Source organism: Podarcis raffonei, chromosome 2 (genome assembly GCF_027172205.1).
Source record: "Podarcis raffonei isolate rPodRaf1 chromosome 2, rPodRaf1.pri, whole genome shotgun sequence".
In the NCBI taxonomy this organism is placed as follows: Eukaryota; Metazoa; Chordata; class Lepidosauria; order Squamata; family Lacertidae; genus Podarcis; species Podarcis raffonei.
Genome location: NC_070603.1, coordinates 75396097 through 75423878, shown reverse-complemented (window position 1 = coordinate 75423878; position 27782 = coordinate 75396097). Strand labels below are relative to the sequence as shown.

General features: G+C 46.0%; 1 protein-coding gene across 2 annotated transcripts; it reads left to right on the top strand.

Moving 5' to 3' along the window:
- Positions 1-445: 445 nt before the first annotated feature.
- On the top strand, positions 446-27782 carry LOC128408201 (hyaluronidase-4-like). 2 transcript variants are annotated; one of them, XM_053377540.1, is made up of 4 exons: positions 446-511; positions 22484-23492; positions 25550-25639; positions 26732-27782. In XM_053377540.1, exons 1-4 carry the CDS (start codon positions 477-479, stop codon positions 27122-27124), a joined length of 1527 nt encoding a protein of 508 aa, XP_053233515.1. In that variant the 5' UTR covers positions 446-476; the 3' UTR covers positions 27125-27782. The 2 variants fall into 2 exon arrangements, with proteins under 2 accessions (XP_053233515.1, XP_053233516.1); XM_053377541.1 differs by lacking the exon at positions 446-511 and adding an exon at positions 14604-14782.

The following is a 27782-nucleotide window of genomic DNA, read 5'->3' as shown; positions in this document are numbered from 1 at the left end:
GGCTGTAGTGTTGCTGCGCTGATTCCTGGTGAGTTGGCTATGGAGCAGTTTCTTAAATTCAGTTTTGAAGCTTTCAGTGCACAACTTTCCTGGCAGGCAGCCCCATTTATTTTAGGAAGCAACCACCTCCGGCAAAAGCCACTGAGGCACCTGCAATTGCCGCCTTATTTTTCCCTTGATCTTCTTCTGTGACTGCCTCCCTCCCTTTCCCCATGTCCCACCCTCGAGTTCACGAGCCTTTTCCTGCTTACTCAGAGGTGAGTCACAGGTGAAGACATCGCTGAGCTGCTCCCAGAAGCACCAACTTCTGACGACTCCCGGGCGTGAGCGGGCAGGGTTCGCGGCCAGGTGAGGCGGTGGGCGGGGCCGGTGCTGGGTGGGCGGGGCCAGCAGGTGAGGGGCGGTCCTGTGCCCTCGTCCCCCAGGTAAGCGGCGCCGGGGGATCCGGCGGGACTCAGGCAGCGGTCCAGCCCTGGATGCCTGGACGGGGAGAGATGAGGACGCGGCAAAGGTATGTTTGCGTCGCGGCGTCTGCTGGGTTGGGAAGCCTAAGCCGGTCCTTCCTATCTGTTGAGAGCGGAAACCTCCCCGCTCCCTTCCTCTCTCGAGTTTCTCAGTGACTCCTTTGTTTGCAAAGACTTCGGGCATTACAAATACCAGCGTCCTCTTGGGAGCTGAGTTCAAATCCAGGGGGTTGCTGTTCTACCTGTTGAAATGGGTCTCGGTGGGCTTCGAGCGTTGCTTCGTGGTGGGTCAACTTTTTGGAGACCTCTTCCTCTTCCTCCGCCTGCATTTCCACTTCCTTCCTGCCTTCTCCGGGGCTGCTTTTCCTAAGGAGCCCCTTCTCCCCGCGCCCCGGGTCTTTCCCTTCCTGGTGTGTAGATCCAGGTGTGTATGTCCGCTAGCGCCGCGCCCTTTGACATTTGCATCTCTTAGCCCGAGAGCAGCAACTCCCTTATCGCCTCTCAAGATCGCGGCGACTGAAAGGGGCTGGGGTGAGGGGCGGGAGAGAGAGACGGAGACACGAATGAAGCCCACCCCTCAGTTTGCTTCTGGAATCAACTGGCAAAATCAACCGGGGGGGGGGCATCGCAGCAACCTGTTGAGTCTCTGCCCTGCCCAGCAACTCCACCCTAGGTATTTATTTCATTATCTGTGCTTGATAGTTGGAGAGATTGCCATTCTATAGAGAAAAAATTCACCCCATCTCTTCTGAATATTGATGGTTCCCCTGACCACAGCACCTGAACCTTGGTGTGTGTGTGTTTAAGTCTTGTTTTAGTGAAGACACCCTAAAGCTGTTGGGTAGGCTTTGTATGCTAGATGAATTTCAAACATGTACTGGTTGCCTGTGCATCATGTACCCATTACCGAAATGACCAAGCCTACTCAATAATGTCCTGATTCAGTCAAGCAAAGATGGCCCTTGATGTCCCTTCCAACTCTGCAATTCAGTGATTCTAAGATGGGGTTTGCAGGTACCTTCTCTCATCTGGGCATTGGGCAGACCAGACCTCCTTAGCTTCAGCAAAATCGTGACCTCATGTGCCTTGAGCACAGATACCTTGGGGGAAACTTGGATATGTAATACCCATTTCCCTCTCCAGAGTTCCTTCTGTGCCAATCCTTACATGCTGTCCTTGTTCAAGTGTCCTCTCTTAAAATACTTCTGTGGAGATTGCCACATACGTGAGCAAATACTCAAGGAGGAGGGGTGGGGGAAAACCTCCCTAAAAGCCCGGCATTTCTTTTCCTTCATTATGCAACCCCCAGGACTGAAGATGATCTGCCAATCAGATTTTTATTTGCAGTTTACAAAGGGTTTGCAGCAGCTGTGTGGAGCTTGCTGTGTAGAAGATGCTGTTCATCAGCTGAACAATTTGTGGTGGCTTTTGCCATCACTGAGTGCAGGGCATGGAGTGGAACGGTTTGTCTGCCCCAAAACACCATGTACACAGAGAGTGCCCTTTTCAGTGAAGTGCCCAAAGCTGATCGACATGTGACATCCACAGGTATCTTGAGCTCATGCACCTGGCCTGGACGTCACCAGGAGCTGCCTGAAAAATGCTACTGCTCTAAGCACAAGGTTCTTATGTGCACTAAGGATTATGGACTGTGGAGTTCATGGAGTGTGCTGGACCAGCTTAGACAAAAGTTCCACTTGATCTCTCAGGCATGGTGATAGCTAAAGTCAGCTTCTGTTGGATATAAACTTGCTTGTTTGACTTCTCCCCATGATGATCAAAAACCCTTTCCTATCAACATAAGCAGACCTGCCAACATTCTCTCTAGCTCTTTGGGAAATGGGCTGAAACACAAGTTTTACTGGCTAAAAAAGCATTCACTCTAATCTTAGGTATTTAGTGCTAGTAGCATTGCCTGGTAGTATACTATAATCAACTGAAAATGGTGAATATAACTGTAATGGTTATGAATGTAGATGGTTATGAACAGAAATGGTCCTGCCAAATTGAGCCTTGTTTCCATTTTAGTGCATTATTGTCAACTGGCAGCAGCTCTCCAGGGTGTTAAAGCAGAAAGGTGGTTTTGTCCTCAACATTCACCCAAATTTCTAGCCAAACTACAGACAGACGCAGGCGCCGCATGTGAGCTTCATGGCTGAGCGGGGATTCAAACCCTAGTCGCCGAGGTCCTAGCCATGACACCACACTGGCCGCATTTGTGGCCATAGTCTAAGTATTAAACTACAAGTGATGGCAGCAGATCATGTACAGACCCCTTTTACTCTGATTCCCCTCCTCAATTTGGGGCAATTTAACCACAGCTGTAGAAGCGGCCCTGCAAACATGCCCCCTTTCTTCCTCTCCCCATATAAACTCTGTGATTGGGGGAAATCCATGTTTTAAACACATGAATCTATTGCTGCCATGTGTACTTTGAGCCTTAACTGCTCTTTTGATCCATAAATACTCCTTAGTGCAGGAATGCAAACATTCACAGGCATTTTACAATATACAGTATATATAACGTTATAGTCCTTTAACAACCTCGCTAAGCCAGGTTAATGCAAGCAATTTTATCATGAATGAGAACAGGCTTACAATCTGGGTGTGCATCTGTTACTTTTCTTGTATTGGTTTAAGAGAGGAAACAAGTTGACTGTTAGATTTGTCTCCCACAAATTGCTGTACCTGTTCTATTCTGTGAGTAATGAACACATCATTGTTTATGTTTTAAAAGAAGCCTGAAATGATAAAAATATTTACAACCCGAGTAAGAAATTAGTATTTTGGGATATGATCAAGGAAAAACCTGGTACCTTTTGAGCTCCTGCTGAAAAAATGTTTTGTGCAGTCTTCTGAAATGTAATCGGCCATCTGCCAGATGAGACCCAGACCTGGAAACTGCTAGATAACAGCGAGGCAGGCTGATTGAGCGGAGTGTTTCAACATTTGAGCTTATGAATCCAGCTGTTTAAATCATTGCAGGATTTGTTTAGCTATGAACATGAAATTATGATGTCAGTTTGCTAATCCAGAGTGAGTGCTCTTTCCTGATGCATAACCTAAATATATCTGCATGAATTCATTTTCTGGAGAAGTAGGCATGCTTAGGAGAGCTTGATATTTAAGGGAAGATCGGTTAGCAGTACCGCCTCAAGCTGGAGAATATTATTTGGAGATTAGTGTCAGCTGCTACCAAGGGCAAAACTAAACTGACTGTAGCAGCATTGTAGTCTTTGCTACATGGGTGGAAATCTACAGCAAATGAATGCTAGGCAGCTATTCCAGACTGAAACCAATTTGACCTGAAATCCAACTGAAATCTGCTGTTGTCATATCTGCTCAGAGTTGCCTCCCCGTTCTGTCCTTTGCCCGGATCCTTTAATGTTCAACGGATTCTATACCGCCTTTTATGGTTTGTTTACTTCCACGCATGTCAAAAGTGCCTTGCAGTGCAATTAGAGATGTCAAAACAGTTCAGAGAATGGGGTTCATTATCGTGGTCTCCTGTGGATGGCTGCCTCTGCAACGAAGCCAAAAGAGGAGGAAGAAAGAAAAGGAGCTGTTGTACAGTACAAGCGCAGCCCATTAATTCCTCCGTGATGGTGCTAGCCAACTGAAATGTGGCCATTTTTCTTAATAGGAAATTTTGAATTGGATGCAGGACACAAAGCTACCTCTTTTAGCTGCTCTTTATATGTGGGATGCTTCACTAGAACCTAGTTGTGATGGAAAAGTTCACTGCAACTAGGGAGTTCTGCATGCGTTCCTTCGCACGTATCCACATTTTCACCTACAGTTGTTAGCCAGCTCAAGTGTTTGGCAAAGCCTTGGGCTGCTTTTCCCCTATCAACTCACAACAGGTTCTCGGGGCTGGATAGGCCAGTCCTAAGCCTGTATACACAGCAGGAAGTTGTAATGAGTTCAGTGGGACGAAGTTTCTAGTAAGCATATGGTTAGGATTGCAACTTGACTCTATTGGGCAAGGACAAGGAGAAAAACAGGCTAGCTTGGGCTTGTTTATGGATTAGGGTGAAACTTTCCACTTTCTACTAATCTTGCCTTTCTAAGATAAATTAGAGCCAAACTAGACACGCCACATAGCTCGCCCTTTTACAGTTGGTTTTACAAAATAAATAGCAAGTGTGTTTCCTCTCATTGTGAATGGCAGGTGTAGTTTGTGTGTGTGTGTGTGAGAGAGAGAGAGAGAGAGAGAATCTATTGGATCCCATGAATCTTTGATGTGGATGGTTATCCCATTTCTGCAAGGAGGAGTTGCCAACATGTGACAAAACCTCAACAGGAAATGGTCTAACCCTGACAGCAGACTTATTTCGGCTCGCACTATATGCAGATCCTTTCTCCCACACCTTGAGGCAAAGACAAAATAGAGGATTCTACGCATTGGGCCAGTAACAAATGAGAGGGCCCTATGGTTGTCATGGATGCCATGAAGTCTCAAGTCTGCCCATCTAAGGTAGCCTTGGAGTGAATGTTGAAGACCCACAAGACAAATGTCTTACAGTTCTCCAATATCACAACTGTTACTTGCTAGTACTCTACCAGTTATGTTTAGTCAATGCTTGTTGATGTATATTTTGATACATCAGTGTCGGTGGCTGGTAGGCAGGAGGAAAGGCTTTGCAGAGAACCTTGTATATATAGTAAAGGATAAACGCATCTCTCTCTCTGTCTCTCCTTTGAAAATTGCACATAGAAAGCTTTGGGCTTCTGGTGTTGTTTACTTATTCTCTGGGCCATTTCAAAATAATTTTTTTACCAGGGTGTCCACTGTCCACCTACAATGAAGCCATGTTAGATTGATAGTCAACAGATGTAGGTTCACTCACACTCTGAGGCTGGCAATACAAGGAGTGGAAGCAAGCAGCAGAGCATCATTCAGGGTCTTTTTGAGCTTTTACTGCAGGAAGCAACTGAGCAAGGGGAAGGTTTCTGGGCACTGCACCAGTGGCAGCCTTAGAACGCACCTGTGCAGACAGCACCAGTTTCTCCGAGGCACAGAAGTCAGCCAGGAATAGTTGCATAGAGAAGAGCTCTCACTTTCAAGTCTCTTCCTACTCCCACCCCACTAAGAACAACTGTGGAGGATTTGGATGAGGGGAAGTGCAGCATGTTTCCAATGTCCCCACCAGTTCTCATAAAATCATAACACTTCTTGGTGTGCAGTAGCACCTGGGGCACCTAGCTAATGCCACAGAAACTGTGCCCACAAAGTCACACAGCAAGAAGGTCCAGCGCCGAGGGCCTTCTGGCAGATCCCTCCCTGCGAGAAGTGAGGTCACAGGGAACCAGGCAGAGGGCCTTCTTGGTAGTGGCGTCTGCCCTGTGGAACACCCTCCTATCAGTTGTCAGGGAAAGAAACAACTATCTGACTTTTAGAAGACATCTGAAGGCAGCCCTGTTTAGGGAAGCTGTACACTATTGTGTTTTTAATATTCGGTTGGGAGTCACCCAGAGTGGCTGGGGAAACCCAGCCAGATGGGTGGGGTGGAATTGATAAATTACCATTATTATTATTAATAATAACATTACTACTATTATTATTAGTGAATCCCACCCTTCCAATTAACATTTAAAGGTTCTCCCTAGACCTGAAATTTTAGCAGGTTTCTTATCTAGGGTACCTTTCTCATGTCTGCTGTTTTCAGACTAGTTTTCCTCATAACAAAAAAGGAGACTGATTACTCCTTTTTTTAACCATCCTCAAAACTGTAAACACCATCCTCGCAGGAAAACCATGGCAGTTATTCACCACCTTGGAAGGATTTATGATGCCTGAAAACTCCATCAAATTCTGCCAAAAAAAAGTACAGATGTGATGCTGATAATACCAAGGTTACAAGTTTGACTCCCCAATATGGGACAGCTCCCTCCCTCCCTCCCTCTGTGCATCTGAAGAAGGCCAGCTGAGAAAGGAACATGGGAAACAACCCTCAACCTGGGCAAACCTCAAGTTGTTTTACAATCTCTCCCTGCAATTGTGTGAAGGAGATTCCCCAGGCAGCTGCATTTCTAGACATTTATTAGCTAGCATTCTGTATCACAAAGGGAATCATCAGGCACACAAAGGTAGTGGAGATGTCCTTGGTTGCAATCTATTTGGAGGAAATTATTCCATTCTTCCATTCTGCTTTGCATGACTGTGCTCTCCAGGGTGGCCTCTTTTAAGAGTTACTGGCCACAAGAAAGCCCTGTAGTCCTTCCCTTTGGTCTTTTTATTTGTCAGGAATCTCTAATCTATGGGAGCTCTGCTCCTTTCCTTCCTGAAGAGAACACCAGTTGCTCCTATTTTGCTGTAGCAGGGCCTGCAAAACAGGGAAGGCTAGTCTTGATTTCCCCCCCATTTAAAAATATTTATTTTATTACTTATTCCATAAAATGTATACACCGCTTGACTGTTAAAAAGCAGCAACAACCTCAAAGTGGCTTACAAAAATATAAAACCAGAAAAGTTAGGAATTTTCCCCCAGGACATTAAAACATATAAGAAGTTAAAATACTAAAAGCAGATTAAAATTCACATCAGCATTTCTAAGCATCTGGGTAGGCCTGTCTAAACAGGAATGTTTTTCGCTGTACTCTTGATGCTCCATCATCAGGCTCTAATGATGGAGTTCTTGCTATGTTCTGTTCACTTCCCTTGTTTCCCAGCCTGTGTGTGTGTGTGTAAGACTCTTAACTGAGACATTATTCTGGTATACACTCATAGAATCACAGAATTGGAAAAGACCATGGGGGTCATCTAGTCCAACCCCCTCCAATGCAGAAATCTTTTGCCCAACGTGGGGGCTTGAACCTATGACCTTGAGATGAAGAGTCTAGCTAATGCCACATTCACAAGATCCAACCCTTGTACTCTGCACAATTAATTAAACTGGAAAAAAGAACTATCCCTGATATTGTATATTCTATCAAAAATTGAATTAAAATCTTGATGAACTTTGAGGTCAACCAAATTCCCAAATATTTAATTTTTTTAACTACTTTTATGCTTGTTTGTTGTTGCATCTTATCTACCATTTCTTTATCCATATTTTTAATTAACATTTTTGTCTTTTTTATATTTAATTTAAAACCTGCTACTTGTCCAAATTCTTCAATTTCCTCTAATCCTTTCTTAGCACTGACTAACGGTTCTTCTGTTGTTAGTACCAAGTCATCGGCAAAGGCTTTAACTTTATGTTCCTTTCTTCCGACTGCAATTTTTTTAACTTCTTCTGTTTTCCTTATCCTCATCAGGAGGACTTCGAGTACCGATATGAATAGTAGTGGTGACAATGGACACCCTTCAAGGTCATCAAGTTTTAGGAATAGCTTGTCATGGCTTTGTGTAGAACTATCACACCTGAAACCTGTATTCCAGCGGCAAAGGAAAATGGCTGTGGACAAGCTGACAAAGAGCCATCACTTTTTCTTATTTTCCAAAAGCTGGCTGTTTTTGCTTCTTTTGATCACCACATATTTTCTGATTTCCAGAGATGTCCCCCAACTCATCTAGAGCCCAGCTGGAAGAACTGCATATAATTGTTGCCTTTTGAAATTTGTTAGCCAATCGTTGCCAGAGACAATCAGCTTGATTTTCATTTTGCAGCTATATCCTAGAACCATTAGGCTAGAACCTCCTTTGGCTTTACTGAAACCATAGTTCAAGATGGTGGGTACCTGAATGAGGAGGAATTGCTCAGCTGCCAGCGCTGGGTATGGGACAAATGTTAACATTACAGTTTTCAAGTAGTAACCTGCATGTCAGTGCAAAAATCTATCAAGCGCCAGCTCCTCTCCGCTTGGTACATGTTAATGAAAAAGCTGTAGGGGGTATTCCTGCCGCTGAACAACACATTATATGCGTGCCAAGTTAATCAAAGGGAATTGCTTTTGTTCTGATGAAGCTATAAATAAATAACGAATGCACATCTGGCCAAATTTAAATTAGGAATAGTTTTGGATCAAATATAGTTGAGTGCATTTGCCTGGGACTCCTCTGGGATGTCAAGGATTCAGTTAAGGCTGTTTTTATCACGGAGAGCTGGTGAAACGTAAGAAATCACCTTATACTGTCAGACTGTTGGTCCATTCTAGAGTAAAGGCCAAAGCCCTGAGGTCCACTAATTGGGTGCAAAGCAGTGCATTGAGGAAGGAGAGGAGAATGGCATGACTTGCACTTTGAATTAAGGAGAAGAATGTTCCTGAGCATATGCTCAGGCACGAAATGTGGCCTTAAGAGCAGAGGCGAGCACACAAATTCACACAAAAATCCACTCCTACCCCTCCACCCCAGGTCTGATGTCAGCAACCTAATTGGGGAGTGGTGGGGGGGGGAGGAAGCCATTTTGTTCCTGCTGTTGTGAAACCATCCAGCAACAGCTACCACAAGATGTAGTGATGGCCACCAACTTGGTTTAAAACAAATTCATGGAGGATTAATCAACCACGCATTACAAGTTCCGGTGGTTAAATATTGGCTCCCATTATCACTGTCGATATCCCTCTGAATAATGGGGAATGAGAATGGGAGAGGGGCCTATTGCATTCAGGGCAGGCTTTTTGTATCTGGATGGGTTACTATGAGAACAGAAGGCTGGCCTAGATGGGCCTTTGGTCTGATCCAACAGAGTCCTCCTTACATTCTTACTTGCCAATCCTACTGCAAACCACCCAGTCAATCCCAATCTATGTTCTACCCACCACTGACCAGGGCTGCAACTGAACTTCTTTTCTAGCCTTCCTGCCTGAGACTTGTCAATGGAGTGAACCTGAGACATTCAGCATCCATGACATGTGCCTCTGGCCCTGAACTCCGGCTCCTTTGTAAAGCTAGGCGTACTGAACTCTGGCCCCTTTGTAAAGCTAGCTCCCTGATTCAAATTGCACTACTGCCGCTAATGATGTGCCAAACCTTGGGGAAAGCATGATCCACAATACAGGGATGCTGCAAACCTACCGTATTTTTCGCCCTATAGGACGCACTTTTTCCCCTCCAAAAATGAAGGGGGAATCTGGGTGCGTCCTATGGGGCGAGTGCAGGCTTTCGCTGAAGCTTGGAGAGCGAGAGGGGTCGGTGCGCACCGACCCATCTCATTCTCCAGGCTTCGGGAACACATCTGCAGCCTAGGTAGCCCTGTGGGAGGTCCCACAGGGATGTCTAGGTTGTGGATAGCAGCCTGCTTCCCAGAGCGTCGGGCGCTCTGCTTTCAGGGCGCCCGGTGCTTCGGGAACACATCCGCAGCGTGGGGAGCCCTGCAGGAGTTCCCCACAGGGCTCCCCATGCTGCGGATAGAAGCCTGCCGCCCGGCGGGCAAGGCGCCCTGAATCAGAGCGCCCCTCGCGCTGGGCAGACATCGGCCAGCCCCACAAGCTCGGGGGACAGCAGGGAGGCGCAGCGCCGCCATCCCACTGTTCCTCGACCTGGTTCGGTTTCTCCGACCTGCTTTTTGGGGGGGAAATAAAGGAAAATTTTTTTTCCTTTATTTCCCCCCAAAAAAACTAGGTGCGTCCTATGGGATGAAAAATACGGTACCTTACAGGTAGGTTGGAAGAATAACTGAGCAAATTTATGCAAAGTGTTTAGATTGCTCCAAAACACTAAATATTCTCATAATCCATTAGTTAAATTAATCATACTGTTTGTATAGCAGGTGGTATTTTCCATTGTGTTTTTAAAAGGGGATAGTGGCGCTATTTCCTCCCCACCCCTTTTTTTGGATTCCATTGGAGGAAAAGCAGCAGCAGCCCTGGAGTAGTTCTTGGATTCTTGCAGCTTCAAACTGCCTCTGCTGAACTTGTACTGTACATGCCTTCTCTCCCCCACTCCCGCGTCTTCTGCTGTCAAAAATGTTTTGAAGTCTGTTTTGCTTCACGAGAACCGCGAGCAAATCGGGTACCCAAGGGAAAAAACCAAATAGCTACCGTTTCGATCTTGCTGGATTGTGAAACGAACCACAGCAGGTGGGATGGGACTGTATATGCTTCGGGAAATTGCAATTCCCAACGGTTCATGGGGATTATCATTTAACTCAGCATATTCAAGAGCTGCTTTCGGAGGCAAAGCTTTGGAATGAGCACCGTCCCAGCAGAGCCAAATTATCACCAGCCCTTTAGCCTGAGTCTCGACAGCTGAGGACCAGGGGAAACTGTCTGGTGAAATGAAAGACTTTGGGATTGGCAGCAGCACTTGCTAGCCTCCAGATGTCTGCCTGTCACTCGCCAGTATTTGTGACAGTCAAGCCATCTGCACTGATAACTGTGAGAACTACAGGAAGACAACAGGAATGTAAAATGTTGACAGATCTTGCACGAGATGGGTTCTGTGCCATTTAATTGTTGCATGGGATGGAGTTTTGTAGCAGGCCTGGCTTTTCTGCCATAGTTAAGTTAAGAGAAATTACATCTGTCAAAGTTCTCCTTTGTACACAACTGTTAACAGATACAGGAGCCTTATCATATGTAGAATTGGCAACTTAAAGCGTGCCTCCCCATACATCCGTAGTGAGTCTTCTAACTTGTTAGTATTAATTAGCTGGTTTAAACCAATCAGCCTCACCAACCTAACTGTTTCTGTGTTATAGTCTTGGCCCTAAATTTCTTAATACGGTTCAGGAAAAGAGCTGGCCCAAAGTGCAGATTTTTCTGTCCTTGCGCACTCATTTTAATAACTCTCTTGATTCACCATGTTGCAATCTCTTGTGATTCTTCTGTAGAGCATGACTCCTAGTTTTCTGATCAGAATGACCAAGAAGCCGTTTGGGTCAGGTTTCCCCAATTCTCTCATATGCTAGATATCCTTTGGGACTAGCAAACTGAGCGGGACACATCGCCGAAGTGTTGTTTCAGTTATGCCTACGCCTGGGTCCACACCCACACACTTTTGTCACGCTCACTTTGTTTTGTTACTTGCCGTTCCAGAACAGACCACTTCCTGTTTTTCCTACATCTGCTGGAGTGGCAAGCTTGGGTTTTTAATTAAAGAGTAAATTTGAACAATTGCACGCATATACCAAACCACCGCCGCACAAGGATTTGCAGAGTATATACATGCTTTTGGAGAATAGGCACACCAGGCACACATTAACTGTTTAAGCATAAGGAATTTGCCCCTTTGCATTTCCACTGAAGCATTGCACAAATATTGATGCCTAACGGGGCTGGCCCTACCATTAGGCAGAGGAAAGCGGCAGCCTTGAGCAGCTGATTTGGGTTGTGTCAGGAAAAGCCAGCAAATTGTCAGCTATTTAATTTATTATGACTGCACTTTTACTGCCAAGGAGCTTGAGAGGCACTTGTGGGATTCTCTGCCTCAGGTGCCAAAATAACTTGGCCCCTCTTTGGTGATGTGAACCTTGACCAGTGGGGAGGGGTTTCCATTTGTTGCTTCACCTCAGGCAGCAAAATGTCACGGGCTGGCCCTGATCACTAGCTGAGATATGGACTATCCTTCCTTGTGCCAACATGGCAGATTGTAGAAAAATCAGCCATTCTGGAAACTCACACTGATCTGTGTAACAACCTGTGTAACAAGAGAATATTAAACTGAGGGGGAAAGGGGGGTGGGAGAGACCCAATATTTTAAGGAGATTTAGAGATGCATGCCTATGCTCCACTATTTGGCCTGTCAATCTTTCAGCCTGGTGGTGTTTGTTTCACCAATTTCCTGTGTGTAGCCACTAGGTGAAGCAAGGTAGACTAAAATGCTGTCATAATGTATTCATTCATGCTTTGGGTTGCTTTTTGGGCTGCTGTTATGCCTTGAAGAGAGGCAGCAGAGCAGTTAGGTAGCTTTAGACTCTGGACTGTATTGTCTTCCACTCACCCCCTCTGTAAATAGTATGGTATGGTGTATTGATAAACCACCTTTTAGCCCCAAAGAAATATACAATAAAGGTATAATATGTAAAAGACATAAGTGAAAACCATATAAAATAGCTGTTGTTCTCACTGAGGTTTTTTATGCATTGTATTTTTCTGTATTACTTTGCTATGGTAATGTGTATTACTTCAGAATGTCCTAAGCCAGTCCTACGCTCTGTGTGCTTTATTGGGGGGGGGGCTACTCATTCTGCAGAGTGAGGCCCTGGATTTCTGCCCCAGAGGCTCTTGCCCAATAGGCACCACTGCAGGGGAGGGATGCGCCTTTCTTCCTGTTGTGGTGGAGCAAACGTATTATGATTCGTCATTAATGGAGTATAGCACCATTACATGTGCTGGGAATCTCTGGCAGAGCCGTTTGACCACTCCTCTTCCTCTATGCTGCGCTGTTCTTTCCCTCCATCCAGATGGCACCTGATGCCTCGGGGGACTGGCAATGGGCTAAGGTAGCCTTTAGTCAAGCGCCGTTTCTCTGATCCAGACAGCCAGTTGTGAAATATCTGGCCGTTGTTTCCTGCCAGTTTTGCTTCAGTTGCCTACTTGAAATTCGTTGGAAGGTTTGGGCTTGATTCCCACCCTGCACCATTTGGTCCTCCCAGAAATGCTAAGGCATGGAGGCAGTTTTGAAACTGAGCTAGGGAAAGACATTCCATTTAAGCAGGTCCCAGGGTCAGAAAGCAATATAAAAGTGGGGTTGTAGTTAGTTTTCGGTGCCAGTCTGGGACATTTTGCTCTCTGAAGCAGCGGGGGTCTTCTCCCTCACCCCCACCCCACCAGGGCCAACACTTAAAAATCTATACCTTGGCTTTCTAGAGCAGATTCAGTAGCCTTTCTTGCTCTGCACCTGTGTTTAGGTGTACCTAAGAAGAGCCCTGCTAAGTCAGACAATCGATCTAGTCCTGCATCCCATTTTGCACAATGGCCAGCCAGATACTACTAGGGGTCCCACAAGTAGGGCATGAAGGCGACCTCTCTGGTTACCTAATCCTAACATGTGCAGTAGCTCTGACAGAATCTACCTCCAGAATATTCCTCCTTTTGGGACCATCCTATGAATGATCTACTGTTTCTGGAGAGGGTAGGGACAACCTATAAAAGACTGTCTGACACATTCCCAAGACAACCTCATTGTCGTGCAGTAGCAGAAGAGCAGTGTAAGCTTGTTTGGGCTCATGAATTCTAGACAAAGATTTTCCTTTAAAAAACATACATTCCGATTCTTATCTTAACTGATCCTGGGACTTAAAGTCTCAGACCTGTTGTCAGAGTTGGCCCACATGAGGCAAGGTGAGGCAATCGCCTAGGGTGGCAGGACCCACAGGGACAGCAGATCCTGATGTAGATCTTTATTCCTTTCTCCGTAGTTTCTGATGTAGATTTCCACTCACCCCTTCTTCCCTGGCAGGGTGTGTGTGTATGTGATTATGTAGTTTGCTTCAGGCTCCAGATGCCTTAGGCCAGGCATGTCCAACAGGTAGATCTTGATCAGATCACCAGTAGACCCTTGAATGTCCATTGTAGATCACTGGCTTCCCCAAAGAAGCTCAAAAAGTTTGCCCTGCATGCCTAAGAAACTCTGCTTTTTCTCCTCTCAGAAAAAAGCTCAACAACTTTGACCTGAACCCCTCAAAAGGGGGCGTGGGGTAGATCACTGCCAGTTGGAGTAGATCGCAGTCTCTTGGGAGTTGGCCATCCCTGTAATGCCACCCTCTCCAAAGTTTGCAAGTTAACACGCCGCCTAGCACTCGTGTTCCGAACTGGCAAGCGCAGCCTATTCGGTTTGGAACTTCGGAGCGACTGTCTCTCTTGGCAGCCCGCTGAGTCCCTTTGCACATCACAGCTGCTTTGGGGCTGTAAAATGCATCGGAGCAAATGAAAACCAGGGAGCTACAAAGGGCAAGGCTGCTGCCGTCTGCTCAGAGAGGCTGTGAAGACAGGACAAAAGTGGCTGCCGCTGCCGCTGCCCGCCCGTCCTTTCTCACGGGGTCGAGCGCCGGCGAGCTTTCTGTTTGACTGAATGAGCACACACGGCACTCGAGCACGAGGTTAGCCTGGAGGAGGTGCTCACAATAAACACAGCTGTCCACAGAGCACACAGACATGGGCTGTACCACTTCAGATGCAGGGGAGAGCAGCCACAGGTAGTTCCCCCTCCCTTCCGGGTCCCTTGGTCTAGGGAACCACCTCCTGGGTGTCTCTGAGCACAAAACTGATGTGCAAATGCATCTGGCAGGGATGCAGGCGAGAGGCACTGAGGCACCCTGAGCAGCCTGAGAAAATAGAGGGCTTGGTCCTAGCCAGAGGGGACCCACTGAGGGAGCTGGCTTAGCAGGTGCCCTCATCTCCCAGGTCTGAGCCTGACTCTTAGGAGGCAGACAGAGCACTGGAGGGGCCAGGAGGAGGTGGCTCGGTCCCATGGCTGCAAAACTCTTCAGGTAGGTGCCCCTCCCCACATGTTTTCTTTTGTTTGGCTGAGCAGTTGTTTTTGTATTGTTCTTTGGGAAAGAGGTGGGAAATCCATTAGGGCTGCGCTGGAAATTCACCTGTCAGAGCTAGCAGCAGCCAGAGCCTCATCTTTAATCCAACCGCTCACATGGACATTGGGGGGTGGGGGAGGTTTGAAGTCATGAATTGCAGAGATGCAAGTTTGCCACAGGCTCTTGAGTCTTCCGAAAGCCTGCCTTTTAAAATCAGAGTGGGTTCCCATTCTCTTCATTCGTAAAAGTGGCTGATGGAATGAAGACACAGAAGGAGCTTGGCGAATTAAAGCTTTCTGCTTCTGATGCAAGCAGCCAGGATATCTGAAGCCTTTGGAAAATTGCTGCTTCCTTGCTTTTAAAGTATCTGTACTTCCCCTCTACTCCTATAGTCTAATGTTGGAACATCCAGGAAAGAGAATCTATGTCTCACTTTCTGATCGCATTCTTTCAGTGGCTTGTCCTACTGCTTATTTAATGGATAATTGTAGTTTGTAGAGCTTCTGGAATTTTGTGACTTCCTTCCCTTTGAAATGCAATTGTTAAATGACTGGGGTAAAATAGCCTGCCTCTTATTTGCCATGAAATGGATAAAAATGAGAGAGAACAATTCTTACGTATACACACACACACATACACACGCCTTACTTGCGTCCCCCTATAAATTTGGTAAACAGCTCCAATTTTTAAAAGCAGTTTTGAATGTTTAAACTGTAGCATTGTTGTGAGTAAATTCCTGTTTTGTAGTGTTAATTTCTCTGCCTTTTACTTCAGAGGGAGACCAGAATCTATGAAAATAAAATACAAACTTCACAGGACCCTCATTTACAGACATGGAGATGCTTAGCATTACCTAAGTGTGCCCCCCCTCACTTTCATGGAATTCAATGCATCCCTTGCTTCAAACATTGATAATTGAATATTTGTTATTTACATTCTTGCAAGCCCAGAAAATGCTGGAAATGTGTGAAGAATAAATAGAATGTGATGGTGGTGAGAGGAGTAAACTCAGAAAGAACGCAAAATGTTTTCAAAGGCATCAAATATATCTTGTTTTTTCTTTATTCTTTGCATTACACCAGTGATCCTGCTCTGTTTGACATGTGTGGTTGCCTGAGTCCTTAACCTTTGCTGGATCATGTCCTAATTTATTCTTTAGCAAGCAATTTCCAAGCACTCATCTGGCAGGCAGGATGCTACCCTAGCACGGGGGGGGGGGAGTGTTTTTGTTTTTCTTACAAAGTTTCTTCACAAAGTTTTCATACCGTTCAGATTTTTGCTATATTCTACACCTGAGAATACTTACTGTTACCTAGTTTTCAGTATGATGCTCTTGTATTTTCAGGCACAAATGCAATATTAATTCTTTTAAAAGGATGGCTGAGGGCAATGTCCGATGAGCTAAGAGCTTTATGGAAAATGGGATCATACGGGAGGCAGTCTTCTGTATCTGTCATAGTCTCTCCAGAAACTCCACCTGGATTTACAGCGTAAAGAATCAATAGCTGCCCCGAGAGCATTGATGCTACCATTCTCTAAAGAGCAACTGATGCTGAACACACACCCTCCTATATATCATTGTATGGGATCCACTTAACGGCCATCAGAACTAAGTGCCTCAACATGAGGCCCCTGAGGGTCAGTGGACCCACACAGAATTGGCAGGAATAGTTAATGGCCATTATGGCAGAGCAATTATTATGACAACCTGTAGGTTTGTGTTGTAACTGTAAACTTGGCCCAGGAAGTTACATTAGCACAAAAGACTGGTTTGCTGCTATGGCACCAGTAATACAACTGCCATTCTATCACAAGGCCTCTTATTTTTCCTCACAATAAATTTTCTCATTAATTTGTTTGAAAGGGGAGAGTTGGCACAGGCCAGGATTTAGGGATGACTTCACTGTAGACTCCTGCAACAATGGTTTTGGCACAGCCCTATGCACGTTTTGTAGAATAGCAATTTTATAATTAACGATGATTGGCATGGGAACTTTTGCCTTGAGATGGAAGTGCGCATGATGCTGAAACTGTCACTTGAAGGCGCATGTTTGTGCAAAACCTTAAAACAGCTGGTGGGGGGGGGGACTCGCCAGGATTGCAGCATGGTGGGCTCTATCCATGACCACCATCTACAGTTCTATGATCCCAGGGAAGGTTCTTCCTCTCCCCCAGGCTGCTGTTACACTGGGAGCAAGTCCTTCTGGCTGCTCTTGTAACTGCACACAGAGAAGGGGCCACGACTCAGTGGTGGAACATCTGCTTTCTGTGCTGAAGGCCTCCGGTTCAGTTCCCATCAACTCCACATAAGACTTGGGACTCAGCTATACAGCTGCAAATAAGTTGATTTGAATATGTTGTAAAGTGCAATATACAAATGTGACACAAGATGGCGACCGTGAGCTATGCCAAATTCAAAGTATTTTTCAAAACGTGTTGTTTTTTTAAAGCATTTTCACAGCATTTTTTAATCTGTGTGTAGGCTCCACCTTGGAAGTACAGTGGTACCTCTGGTTATGTACTTAATTCGTTCCGGAGGTCCGTTCTTAAGCTGAAACTGTTCTTAACCTGAAGCACCACTTTAGCTAATGTGGCCTCCTGCTGTCGCCGCGCTGCCAAAGCCCGATTTCTGTTCTCATCCTGAAGCAAAGTTCTTAACCCGAGGTACTATTTCTGGGTTAGCGGAGTCTGTAACCTGAAGCGTACGTAACCCGGGGTACCACTGTACACAAATAATCTGGCTCTTACAAGACAGGGAAAGTACAACTTTGCATGTGAACCCCCATGGCCCCCTTTTCTGGTTCTTTCACTTTCCTGTAGCAAAGTATTCTCTTTCCCCTGCAATTACATGCCTCTAGCATCATCCATGAGCCATTTCTGCAACAGGAATTGAGTGGTCCAGGAAGAGGTGATGGGCTTGGCAGTGGAGGCATTACCAACCCTTTCCTTTTGGCATGTTTCTGCAGTGGCATTTCAAGCCACGATGCTGTTTTTAACTCATTTATATTGTCATATTATCATTTAAACCTCTGTTGATTTACAAATAAATATCACAACTAGGCAGCAGTGTGGTTATTGCTGGCTCTCTGGAACAAGCACACTAAGATTGGTCTGTGTTAAAATTTTCCCCTAAATTAATCTGGGTTATCAAACAAATGCAATTTTGTCTGCCCTCTCCAATAAAGATCCCAAGAGTAGCATCACAAATCCGTCCCCTCCCCCGAATACCTCTTTACCTGTGTAAGACATCTGAACATGCATATGTATGCATTGGCACACTAGGGAGCACCATGTTATCCTGTTTATCGCTCTGCCACAAAGTTGCCTGGCATCCTTCCAGCAGCCTTCTCAGAACTTAAGTGAGTTGGCATCTACAGTAGCAAGAGCATGAATTATGAGCAGGAAATCTCCTTAAGCTCTGAGCTCACTGGGTGGCCTTAGGCGTGCCCTCCTCTCAGTCTTCGCTTTCAATCTGCGAAATGGGGATAATAATGCCAGCACTTACAGGGGCGCTATAAGGATTACTGAGATACATGAGAAGCACTTTGAACATTTCAGGGGGGGGAACCACTATAATTAAATATTAGTGCATTATTAAATAAAATTGGTGCATGGGATGTGAATCACATACACTACCCCGGTGAGGAGAAGAAACTAGCTGGCAAGTATTTAAATGCTGTTTTCATGGCTTCCCTGGAGTAGATCCCTCTGGTAGATTTACTCACTGTTTAGGAACACTCCTGAGATGTAAATTATGTCTTGGGAGTTAAGTGGGTGAATTGCTATGCCACTGAGACCGAAGGCTAGGTAGTATTTAATTATAGTTTGTTCTCCATCCCCACTGCTTAGAGAGGAGGGGGGAAGTCTTTCTTTTGGGAACAAACTCCCCCCCCCCCGCTCCCTCCCATACAATCTGCTGCACTGAGAGCTTTGACTCTCCAGAAGGAAATCTTAGCTCTGTATCCAGTGTTGCCATTTAATCTTCCCTGGAGGTCTAGTTAGTGCTTCTGAAGCTTGGGTTCAGATAAAAGCAACTTCTCCTTTACAGCTTGGGGGGGGGGAAGCTTATTCTGCTCCTGGGTTGCTCAGTGAAAGTGGTGCTGCTGTCCTTAAACAGAGGGCAGCATGGCACACTACGTTGGCGCTGCTGCGAGCTTGTGATTTTTGTTGATTTCACTGTAGATCCAGGGGCTGGAGAGATGCTGAGTGGCTTATAGGATTTATCTGGGAAATCAAAACCACAGACAGAAGCAGGAAAAAGGAAGGCCCATTTACAGGCACTCTGCTCCCCATGTAAGTTAATTGGTGGTTTGGCTGTTGCTTCCTATTTTCTGGTCATCTTCTCTGAAAAAGCCACTGAACTCCCATTATGATTGCTTTTTTGGCATTTCCCCTTCTAAATATGCAAATACACCTTCAGGGCCTTTTCAGGTCTGGATGAAAGTTCTGATGGAGATTATGGGAAGAATAAATAGGGAGGAGACAGGAAGAGGAAAAGAAGATTTTGATTTTTCCTTCCAGGCACTATGGCATCATCACTTTTCACCCTGCCTTTCCTCCTCCTTTACATGATGATGAGTGGCCACATGGCTAGCTCAGCAGTCAGGCAGGATCTGAATTGGGACCTCCCTGTACAGCAGCGTTACCACCACCACTGCCTTTTATTTTTCTGTGCCACCTGCCCAGCCTCCCTCCCGCCATCCTCGGCCCATGTGCAGAGTTTCAGGCTGGGCACACTCCGCTCGCTCCTACCCACCCAGAGGCCTCTTTCTAGCCTTCATTCTGGTTGATATTCTGTCCCCACACCAGTCCCTCAATAAGCCTCTGATTCCCCGCTCTGGAAAAGCTCACATGGAGGCACTTTGTTCCTCTCCCCTATCTTATCAAATGTTAAAAACTTTCTGGCTTTCATGCTGCTTCTGCCCTGCCATGTTATCCCAAGGTTTTCTGAGAGCTCTGGACATTAGTGGGGTAATGCATTTGACTAAGAAGCGCTTCACCTCCAGGGAAATACTAGGCTCTAATGCAGGTCAGCAATGATTGAAAGCTGTAATCATCAGATGTCTGCTCTGTGGCCTATGCAGAATGAGGTTAATGTGACTACTCAGTTCCTGGTGGAATTGGCCGCACTGAGCTGGGGAGCATGAGAAGGGGAGAACGGGATGCTTGCAGTGGTGGGAGGGGGAAGGGAGCACCCTGAATGTGCCAACAACAAACTGGAGCTTCTGGGGCCTTCGATTCAGAACGTTATTTTATAAACCCAAACGTTGCACCAGGGTTTTGCTTTGTTTTTTGTTTTAAATCAATGGATTAAATTTTAAACTGGGCTAGGGAGCTTGTGGCCCTCTAGGTCGGTTGTTGGACTCAAGCTCCCATCATTCCTGACCACTAGTCATGCTGGCTGGGGCTGATGGGAGCTGGAGTCTTGCTAATGCAGGTTCCCCATCCCTGTTTTAAACAGAGAAAACTGCTAATGACAAAACAGACAAGACTATAGCGACACAGCAAAGCGAGGCCACCATTTACCCTGCACTTGGATAAATAGCACTGGGAGCAGATTTGTGACCCTGGAGCCGGGTGGCCTCTAAGGAGGAGCAGCAGCAGCAGCAGCTCTCCTTCCCTCCCTCATGTATGCTGCAAATTGAATTACTCTGCAAATTAGCTTGAGGGAAACCTCTTGCAGCCTCGGCAATTAACAAAAAGGCAGCTTTCCTTTCAGACCTGATTTGGAGAGAATGGAGCCCTTAAAAAGCCACCACTCTCCCATTGTCCTGAGCTTGCCTACCCAGCCTGCTTTTGACCCCTGACCCTGGGATGTCAGACAAAAACAAGGGAAGGGGCAAGGTTTCATTTGTGCTTTTTGCAGCTGGAGTCTTCAGAGGCTCTGTGATGCTCACAAGCAAAAGGAAGAACTTTCTGACGGCAATTGCTGTTTGACAGTGGAACAGACTCCCACAAAGGGTGGTCAGGCTCTCCTTCCTTGGAGGTTTGCATTCACTGCCTTCCAACTCTACAGTTCTATGATTGTAACGTGGCTGTCAGATGAAAACATCTATGATAAAGAAGGCTTTACATATATAGCACTAGTTAGTGAGGCAGGAGGCAGAGTGGCCAACAGTAGGCTGAGCCAGGGCCAAAGACAGGCAGAGCAAACTAATTCTAATTTTGCCCCATCTTCCTCTGTCTGGGTTCTAAGAGCAAGGAGGTTGCTGGCAGCCAGTGTCAACCATTAGACTGTTTGCAAATAAGGGGGCAGGCAGGCAGGCGGTGGCTAAGCATGGTGGGGCAGTGCCCCACTTGCCCTAATGGATCAGCCTTGGGATGACTGGGGAGCAGTCACACTCTGTGCAGTGTTAGAAACTCAGTTAGTTGCGCCAAATGGCAGCTTAAACTTAGGTTGCGCTTGTCTGTTTGCCAGGGAGTTGTTACAGTTCTACGATTCTGTGATCTCAACTACTTTGCTTGACTGTAGCTTTGCTCTTACAACAGTTCATTTGTCGCAGTATGCAAGAAGGAGAAAGACACACACAGGGGAAATGGAAATAGTATTAACTGTGGGCTAAGGCAGAAGTTTTTAAACTGTGATCTGAGTTCCATTTGGGTGACTTGTGGAAAGGCTGCAATGCAGTCAAATATAGCTGCACTCAGCCCTACACTGACTTTCCTTGATGGGATGATGGAGGACTAAGATGCCCAGCAAAGGGTTCATGGTTCGCACAGAAGAGCAAGGTGCTTGTCTTTTGCTGCACACAAGTTAGCTGGCTTGATGGAGATGTCAATTGCCAACCTGGTGTCCAGAAATCTCCACGTAGATTTCTGCAATTGGGCCTGCAATTGTGGGGGAATTAAACTCCCATTTACAGAGTTATGTGGAAGAGAGCCTGGGGCGTTTGACCCTTTAATCACTTTGCTTTCCCCAAAAACTATCCAAGACATGCTCTTTTAAAGTTGAAACAATGTATAACTTTTACTTAATGTACTTGCAACTTGCAAACTAAAATATACAACGCAGGTAGGTGTTAACTTACATTGCTAATACAGTGGTACCTCGGGTTACATATGTTTCAGGTTACAGACTCCGCTAACCCAGAAATAGTGCTTCAGGTTAAGAACTTTCCTTCAGGATGAGAACAGAAATTGTGCTCCGGCGGCATGGCGGCAGCAGGAGGCCCCATTAGCTAAAGTGGTGCTTCAGATTAAGAACAGTTTCAGGTTAAGAACGGACCTCCAGAATGAATTAAGTACTTAAACTGAGGTACCACTGTACATCTTACATATCTAAGATAAATACTGTTACAGACTAACTCTGAGACAGTCAGCAACACAACAGTTCAGTTGCTCTCACAGGAAAGACTAACTGCCATAACTGTACCAACTGAAATAACTGCCTTGGGGTATGTGACAGTACAGATTTCTATAGCTCTTGTGAGCATTAACCCATTTACTTAGCATTTTGGGTGCTTCCATCCCACAAATTGGACCCGCGGCAGTAGCAAAATTCGCCTGGGGAACTCCGAACATTGCTGCACGGGGAAACTGATTTGTCAGCTGTTAACTGAAGTTTCAGATTGGAATACGGTTGGGTTTGTTTTACAACACCTGGCCAGTAAGCACCATGCTCATGTAACTCTTGATGGGCCTCTTCTGTCTTTCCTGCAGCACTGCATGTGACGCAGCACCCTCGTGCTCAGCTGGGCCACCTGTGTGGGCATCCGCACCCTTGAGGCTGTGCCAGCCCTTCAGCCGCCATGCCCTCGTGCTGCTCCTGCTCTTATTCCCAGACCTGCCTGTGGCATCTCCCAACCTGAAGCCGTCCTTGCCTCCCATTGTCAAAAAGAGCCCCTTTCTGGTGGCCTGGAATGCACCAACCGCCCGGTGCTCGGCTGCCTATGGGGTGCCCCTCCGCTTGGACTCCTACAGCATCCTGGCGAATGCCCGGGAAGCCTTTGTGGGCGACAACGTCACAATCTTCTACTACGACCAGCTGGGCTTTTATCCCTACTACTTGAACACAACGGTGCCGCCCACTGCCGTCAATGGCGGCTGCCCTCAGAACGCCAGCCTGACAAGGCACCTGGAGCAGATGGAGAGCGACCTGGCGGCAGCCATGCCCTCCAGCTCCTTTGCGGGCCTCTCTGTGATAGACTGGGAGAACTGGAGGCCCCAGTGGGTCAGGAACTGGGACAAAAAAAATGTCTATCGGAACATGTCTGTCCAGCTCGTCAGGCAAAAGAATCGCCATTTATCGGACGCCCAGGCCGAAGTGCAGGCTAAGTGGGAATTTGAGACGGCCGCCCAGGAATTCATGTCTAAGACCCTGCAGCTGGCCCGCTCTCTCCGCCCCCAGGGCTGGTGGGGCTACTACCTCTTCCCAGAGTGCTACAACTACCACTATTTGGATAGTTTTGAGAACTTCACAGGGCACTGCCCTCCGCTGGAAGTGCAGCGCAACAACGAGCTTATCTGGCTCTGGGAGAACAGCAAAGCCCTCTACCCTTCCATCTATATAGAGGAGGCGCTGAGGACCTCTCCGCAAGGGAAGAAGTTTGTGTGGGCCAAAGTGGGGGAAGCCCTGAGAGTGGCGGAGCTGCCTTCTGTTCAACATTCCCTCCCTGTCTTTGTGTATGCCAGGCCGTTCTACACCTACACGCTGAAGGAGTTGTCTCAGGTGAGATACTTACTATCTTCCCCACCTTGCTCCTAAACTGCAGAGTGTGTGTGGGTGTGTTTGTGTGTAGTGTCCATGCTTTGAGGCCCAGTAGATTTACTGCTCAGCGAGGTTGCTAACACGTCTGAGTCTTAGTTACAGCTCTTGATCAATGGTAGCCAGTGAAGGAAGGAGACTTGTGGAAAAGAGATAAGGTGCTAGTTGATTTCTGAGTTTATCTCAGGACTGTGTGAGTTGCCACCAACTTCACTCCTGGCCATGGTGATGCAACCAAATAGAGGGTGAGAGGGCTATTGGAAGAGACCTATTTTGTTTGGATTAAAGCACAATATTTATTGCAAACATTTCAATACCCTCTTCATCTAAAGTGACTCCACGATGAATGGCATCCTTTTTTGTAATGTAACTATTACAAGTGGTTGGAAGAGATGACACTTCCAATATTCACACACACACACACACACACACACACACACACACACACAAAACCACACACACCACATTCTTCCTTCACAATGTGAACATCCCTTCTCAACATACGCTATTAAATCTGATACACATGGCACTAATGTTGAACATTTAATACCTGCACTCAGATTTCACACCACTTTACTGGCCATGCTTGCCATGGTTTTTTCCCCCTCCAACTACGTGCCAGTTAAGTGTGTCTGCATGAGCATTTCTCAAATATTTTGGGCCCTGTGGCAGGAGTAGAGATCCATTAGGAATCTTGATTTTCTATGGTGGTGTAATACTCAGTCATAAAAATGTTTAAAGTGTGTGTGTGTGTGTGTGTGTGTGTGTGTGCGCGTGCGCACTGTGTTGGGAAATGTTATTCCATCTCTCTTCAGGACTGGAAATTTTACTGTTTCACAAAAAACCGCTTCTGTTGCACAGAAAGCGAAATGGATTAGGTTTATGGTTTGACAATAAACTTACTCCTACTCATGCTCCATGAACACACACACACACACACACACACACACACACACACACACACACACCAGTCTTCCCTTACACTGTGCAGTGTCATTTGCATCAAGTGAGACTGATATTCCTGTCTAGCCATTTGAGCATCAGCAGTGGCCATATTGGGCTGTATACAGTGGTGCCATTCTACTCATGCAACAGGCTTCTGTTTGCTCAATCGAACTTCCTTCTCCTTTCCTCTGCAGCCCCCATGCGCCCTCAAAATCCACCCAGAGGACCTTCCAGAGCATTTGGGGGGGCACATGCAGGGAGAGGATAGGATGTCCTATTGTGTTGAGCAGAGTCCCATTATTGCAGCACTGGACACAACACAATCCACAGCTTGGGTGTTTGTTCTGGACTACAGCAGGAATAGAGGATATCCAAACTGCGAGCGAATGTCAGATTCCTGATGGTCTTTGCTTTTAATTCAAAAGGAGATGGGATCTGGAAATTGCCAGCAACTCGCTTATCCATGGGGGCAGTACCAAAGAGAAGGGCAGCAGTGGAGTGTGGTGCCCTTGCTAAAGCTTTAATGAACAGCTGGGAATTGCTACCAATACTCTTGGCCCTTCTTTCCCAGCCCTTGCTGCCTGTACTGACCACTTCTGAAAAACATGCATTAGAGGGCTTGATTGCATACAAGTGGTGTGTGAATTGCCTGTAAGTTTGTAGCCCTCATGGTTGAACAAAGAGAAATACTGGTAAATGTCTTGAAGCAAGATGGCTAACCTGGACCTGGACCCTCCAGATCTTATTGGATTACCACTCTCATTGTACCGACCACGGCCATGCAGGCTGGAGTTGAAGTCCAACAATATCTAGAAGGCTTTGTCCCAAAGCTTCAGAACGAGAAGTCAAACCCAGATTCGTAACTGTGTTTATTCAATTGAGCATCATGATTTATAAACTCATGTAGAAGCTTCCTTTCTTTATAAGCCAACTGACTCAGATCTTTGTATGTATGGGGAACAGTTCTATGAGAAACGTTATACCAAATATATTCTGGTGCCCGACATCCACTAGAAATGGCTTAGGTATTTACCGTAAACTTGCAAATTATTGTGTGCTGGTTTCTGTTGTTCTAGACAGACTTGGTGTACACCATTGGGCAGGCTGCAGCCATGGGGGCTCACGGCATTGTACTCTGGGGAGACGCAGAGTATTCTCGCAACCGGGTAATTTTAACAGCAGCCCTTGAGGCTGCTTTTCTTACTCATTCTTTTCTTTCATCTCTCTTGTTTATTGTTTAGCATCAGGTTGATAGGCAAAGGGAGAAAGCTGAGGTTCTACTTTGTATACTGGCTACTTAAAAGACTAGCAGAGAGTACCATGGGGTATTTAAAATGTTCTAACTTCACACACTGCTGCTTGCTCTTCTGTATATGCACACCTGCAGATACACAAATTCCTTGCGTGTAAAAAAAAAATGTCAGGGAGAAGGTTTCTAGACTAGTCTTTTCGTTGACATCCTAGCTCCTGATATGCAAGGGGTATTTAAAAAACAACAGCCCTTTCCCTACAGTCTGAAATGCTGCACCCCCGATACAGATTTGCCACTGTCATCAGAACTTTTAGCCTAGGCATTGGTATGCAGCCAGTGTTCAGGTGCTATATTTAAGTTACAGAATGAACTACAAAACCTCTCCTGTCACAGACCCTCCCATGTTATGCTAAGGGAATAATTTTAAGGCAGAATCAACCCCTTTGTGAGGATTTTGTGGCCTCGGTCCTGTATACCTGAAGGAGTGTTGCGCCCCCCCGCATTGTTCAGCCTGGACACTGAGATCCAGCACTGAAGGCCTTCTGGCGGTTCCCTCATTGCCAGAAGTGAGGTTACAGGGAACCAGGCAGAGGCCTTCTCAGTAGTGGCGCCCGCCCTGTGGAACGCCCTCCCATCAGATGTCAAGGAAATAAGCAACTATCCTACTTTTAAAAGACATATGAAGGCAGCCCTGTTTAGGGAAGTTTTTAATATTTAATGCTGTGTTGTTTTTAATATTCAGTTGGAAGCCGCCCAGAGTGGCTGGGGAAACTCAGCCAGATGGGCGGGGTATAAATAATAAATTATTATTTTTATTTTATTTTATTTTTCAATTCCACGGTACCCCAGCCTCAATTAGGACATTTTAAGCGCTAGTCAAATAGGAATAAACAAGTCCCCAATACAATTAAATTCCAGTATTTTCTAATAGATTTATTTAGTTTTGCATCACAGACTTTCTGGCATTTGTAGCTATTAACTCTTGTAATAACTGTTTGCCTCACAGACCAACTGCTTAAAGATTCAGGACTACCTGAACAGCACCTTAGGCCCTTATATTGTCAACGTGACCATGGCGACCAAACTTTGCAGCCAGAAGATCTGCAACAGCCACGGCCGCTGCATTCGCCGATGGATGGACTCAGACAGCTATTTGCACCTCAGCCCTGACACCTTCCAGATCCAAACAGTAGCAGAGGGCAACCAAACCCGAATGCTGGTGAGGGGGCAATTGAGACGTTGGCAGGAGGACAAAATGAGAGAAGAGTTTGTGTGTCACTGTTACCAGGGCTGGAATGGAGAGCGCTGCTCTGCCCGGGGGCGGGGCTTCTGGCTGCGGACAAGTGATTGGTTAATTCTTGGGGTGCTCCTGTCCACACTGTGGGGGTGTTGTTTGTGAGCCATTTGGACCAGTTGTGATACATGTGGATTTTTTGTGTGAAGCCCACAGGGGTGAAGTGAATCCCACGACCCTCTGAATAGTGGTGAGAAGGGAAGACCAAGACAAGCATGGTGTTTGGTGACAAAGGTGTTGTGAAGTGATCTGTGGCTCCCACTGATGTTCCTTCTCCTTGTTGTGTTCATCTGGAAAAGTGAGCACATATGGATTTTACCCTCCAACAACTTCCATGACCTATGCAGGATTCTATTCTTCCAACACACTGAAGATTTTCTTTTAAAGTTTTGTAACTCTCTTCACCAGCATAGCTGCAGCTTTAATATTCAGCGGTGCATATTTTCCTAAACTGTGACAAGAACAGTAGTTTTCTAATTGTTTTTTTTTAAAGCAAAAGTTAATTCAGTCAGGATCTGATATTTATAACAGTTAAATAATGGCACAGTCACCTTTAACAGAACTGTACTGTATTTAAGCAGATTATTTATACAGAAGAAACATTTCCTACTTGAACCAGATAGGAGTCCTCCAAATGTGATTGGTAACTGTTTAACTGATGTGTGTCTGTCTGTCTGTTTGTATACGTCAAGCTACCTCTCTTATTAAGCGGGGGCAAGATGAAAAAAACTTTCTAAATTAAATATTTTTCATGTGACACAGA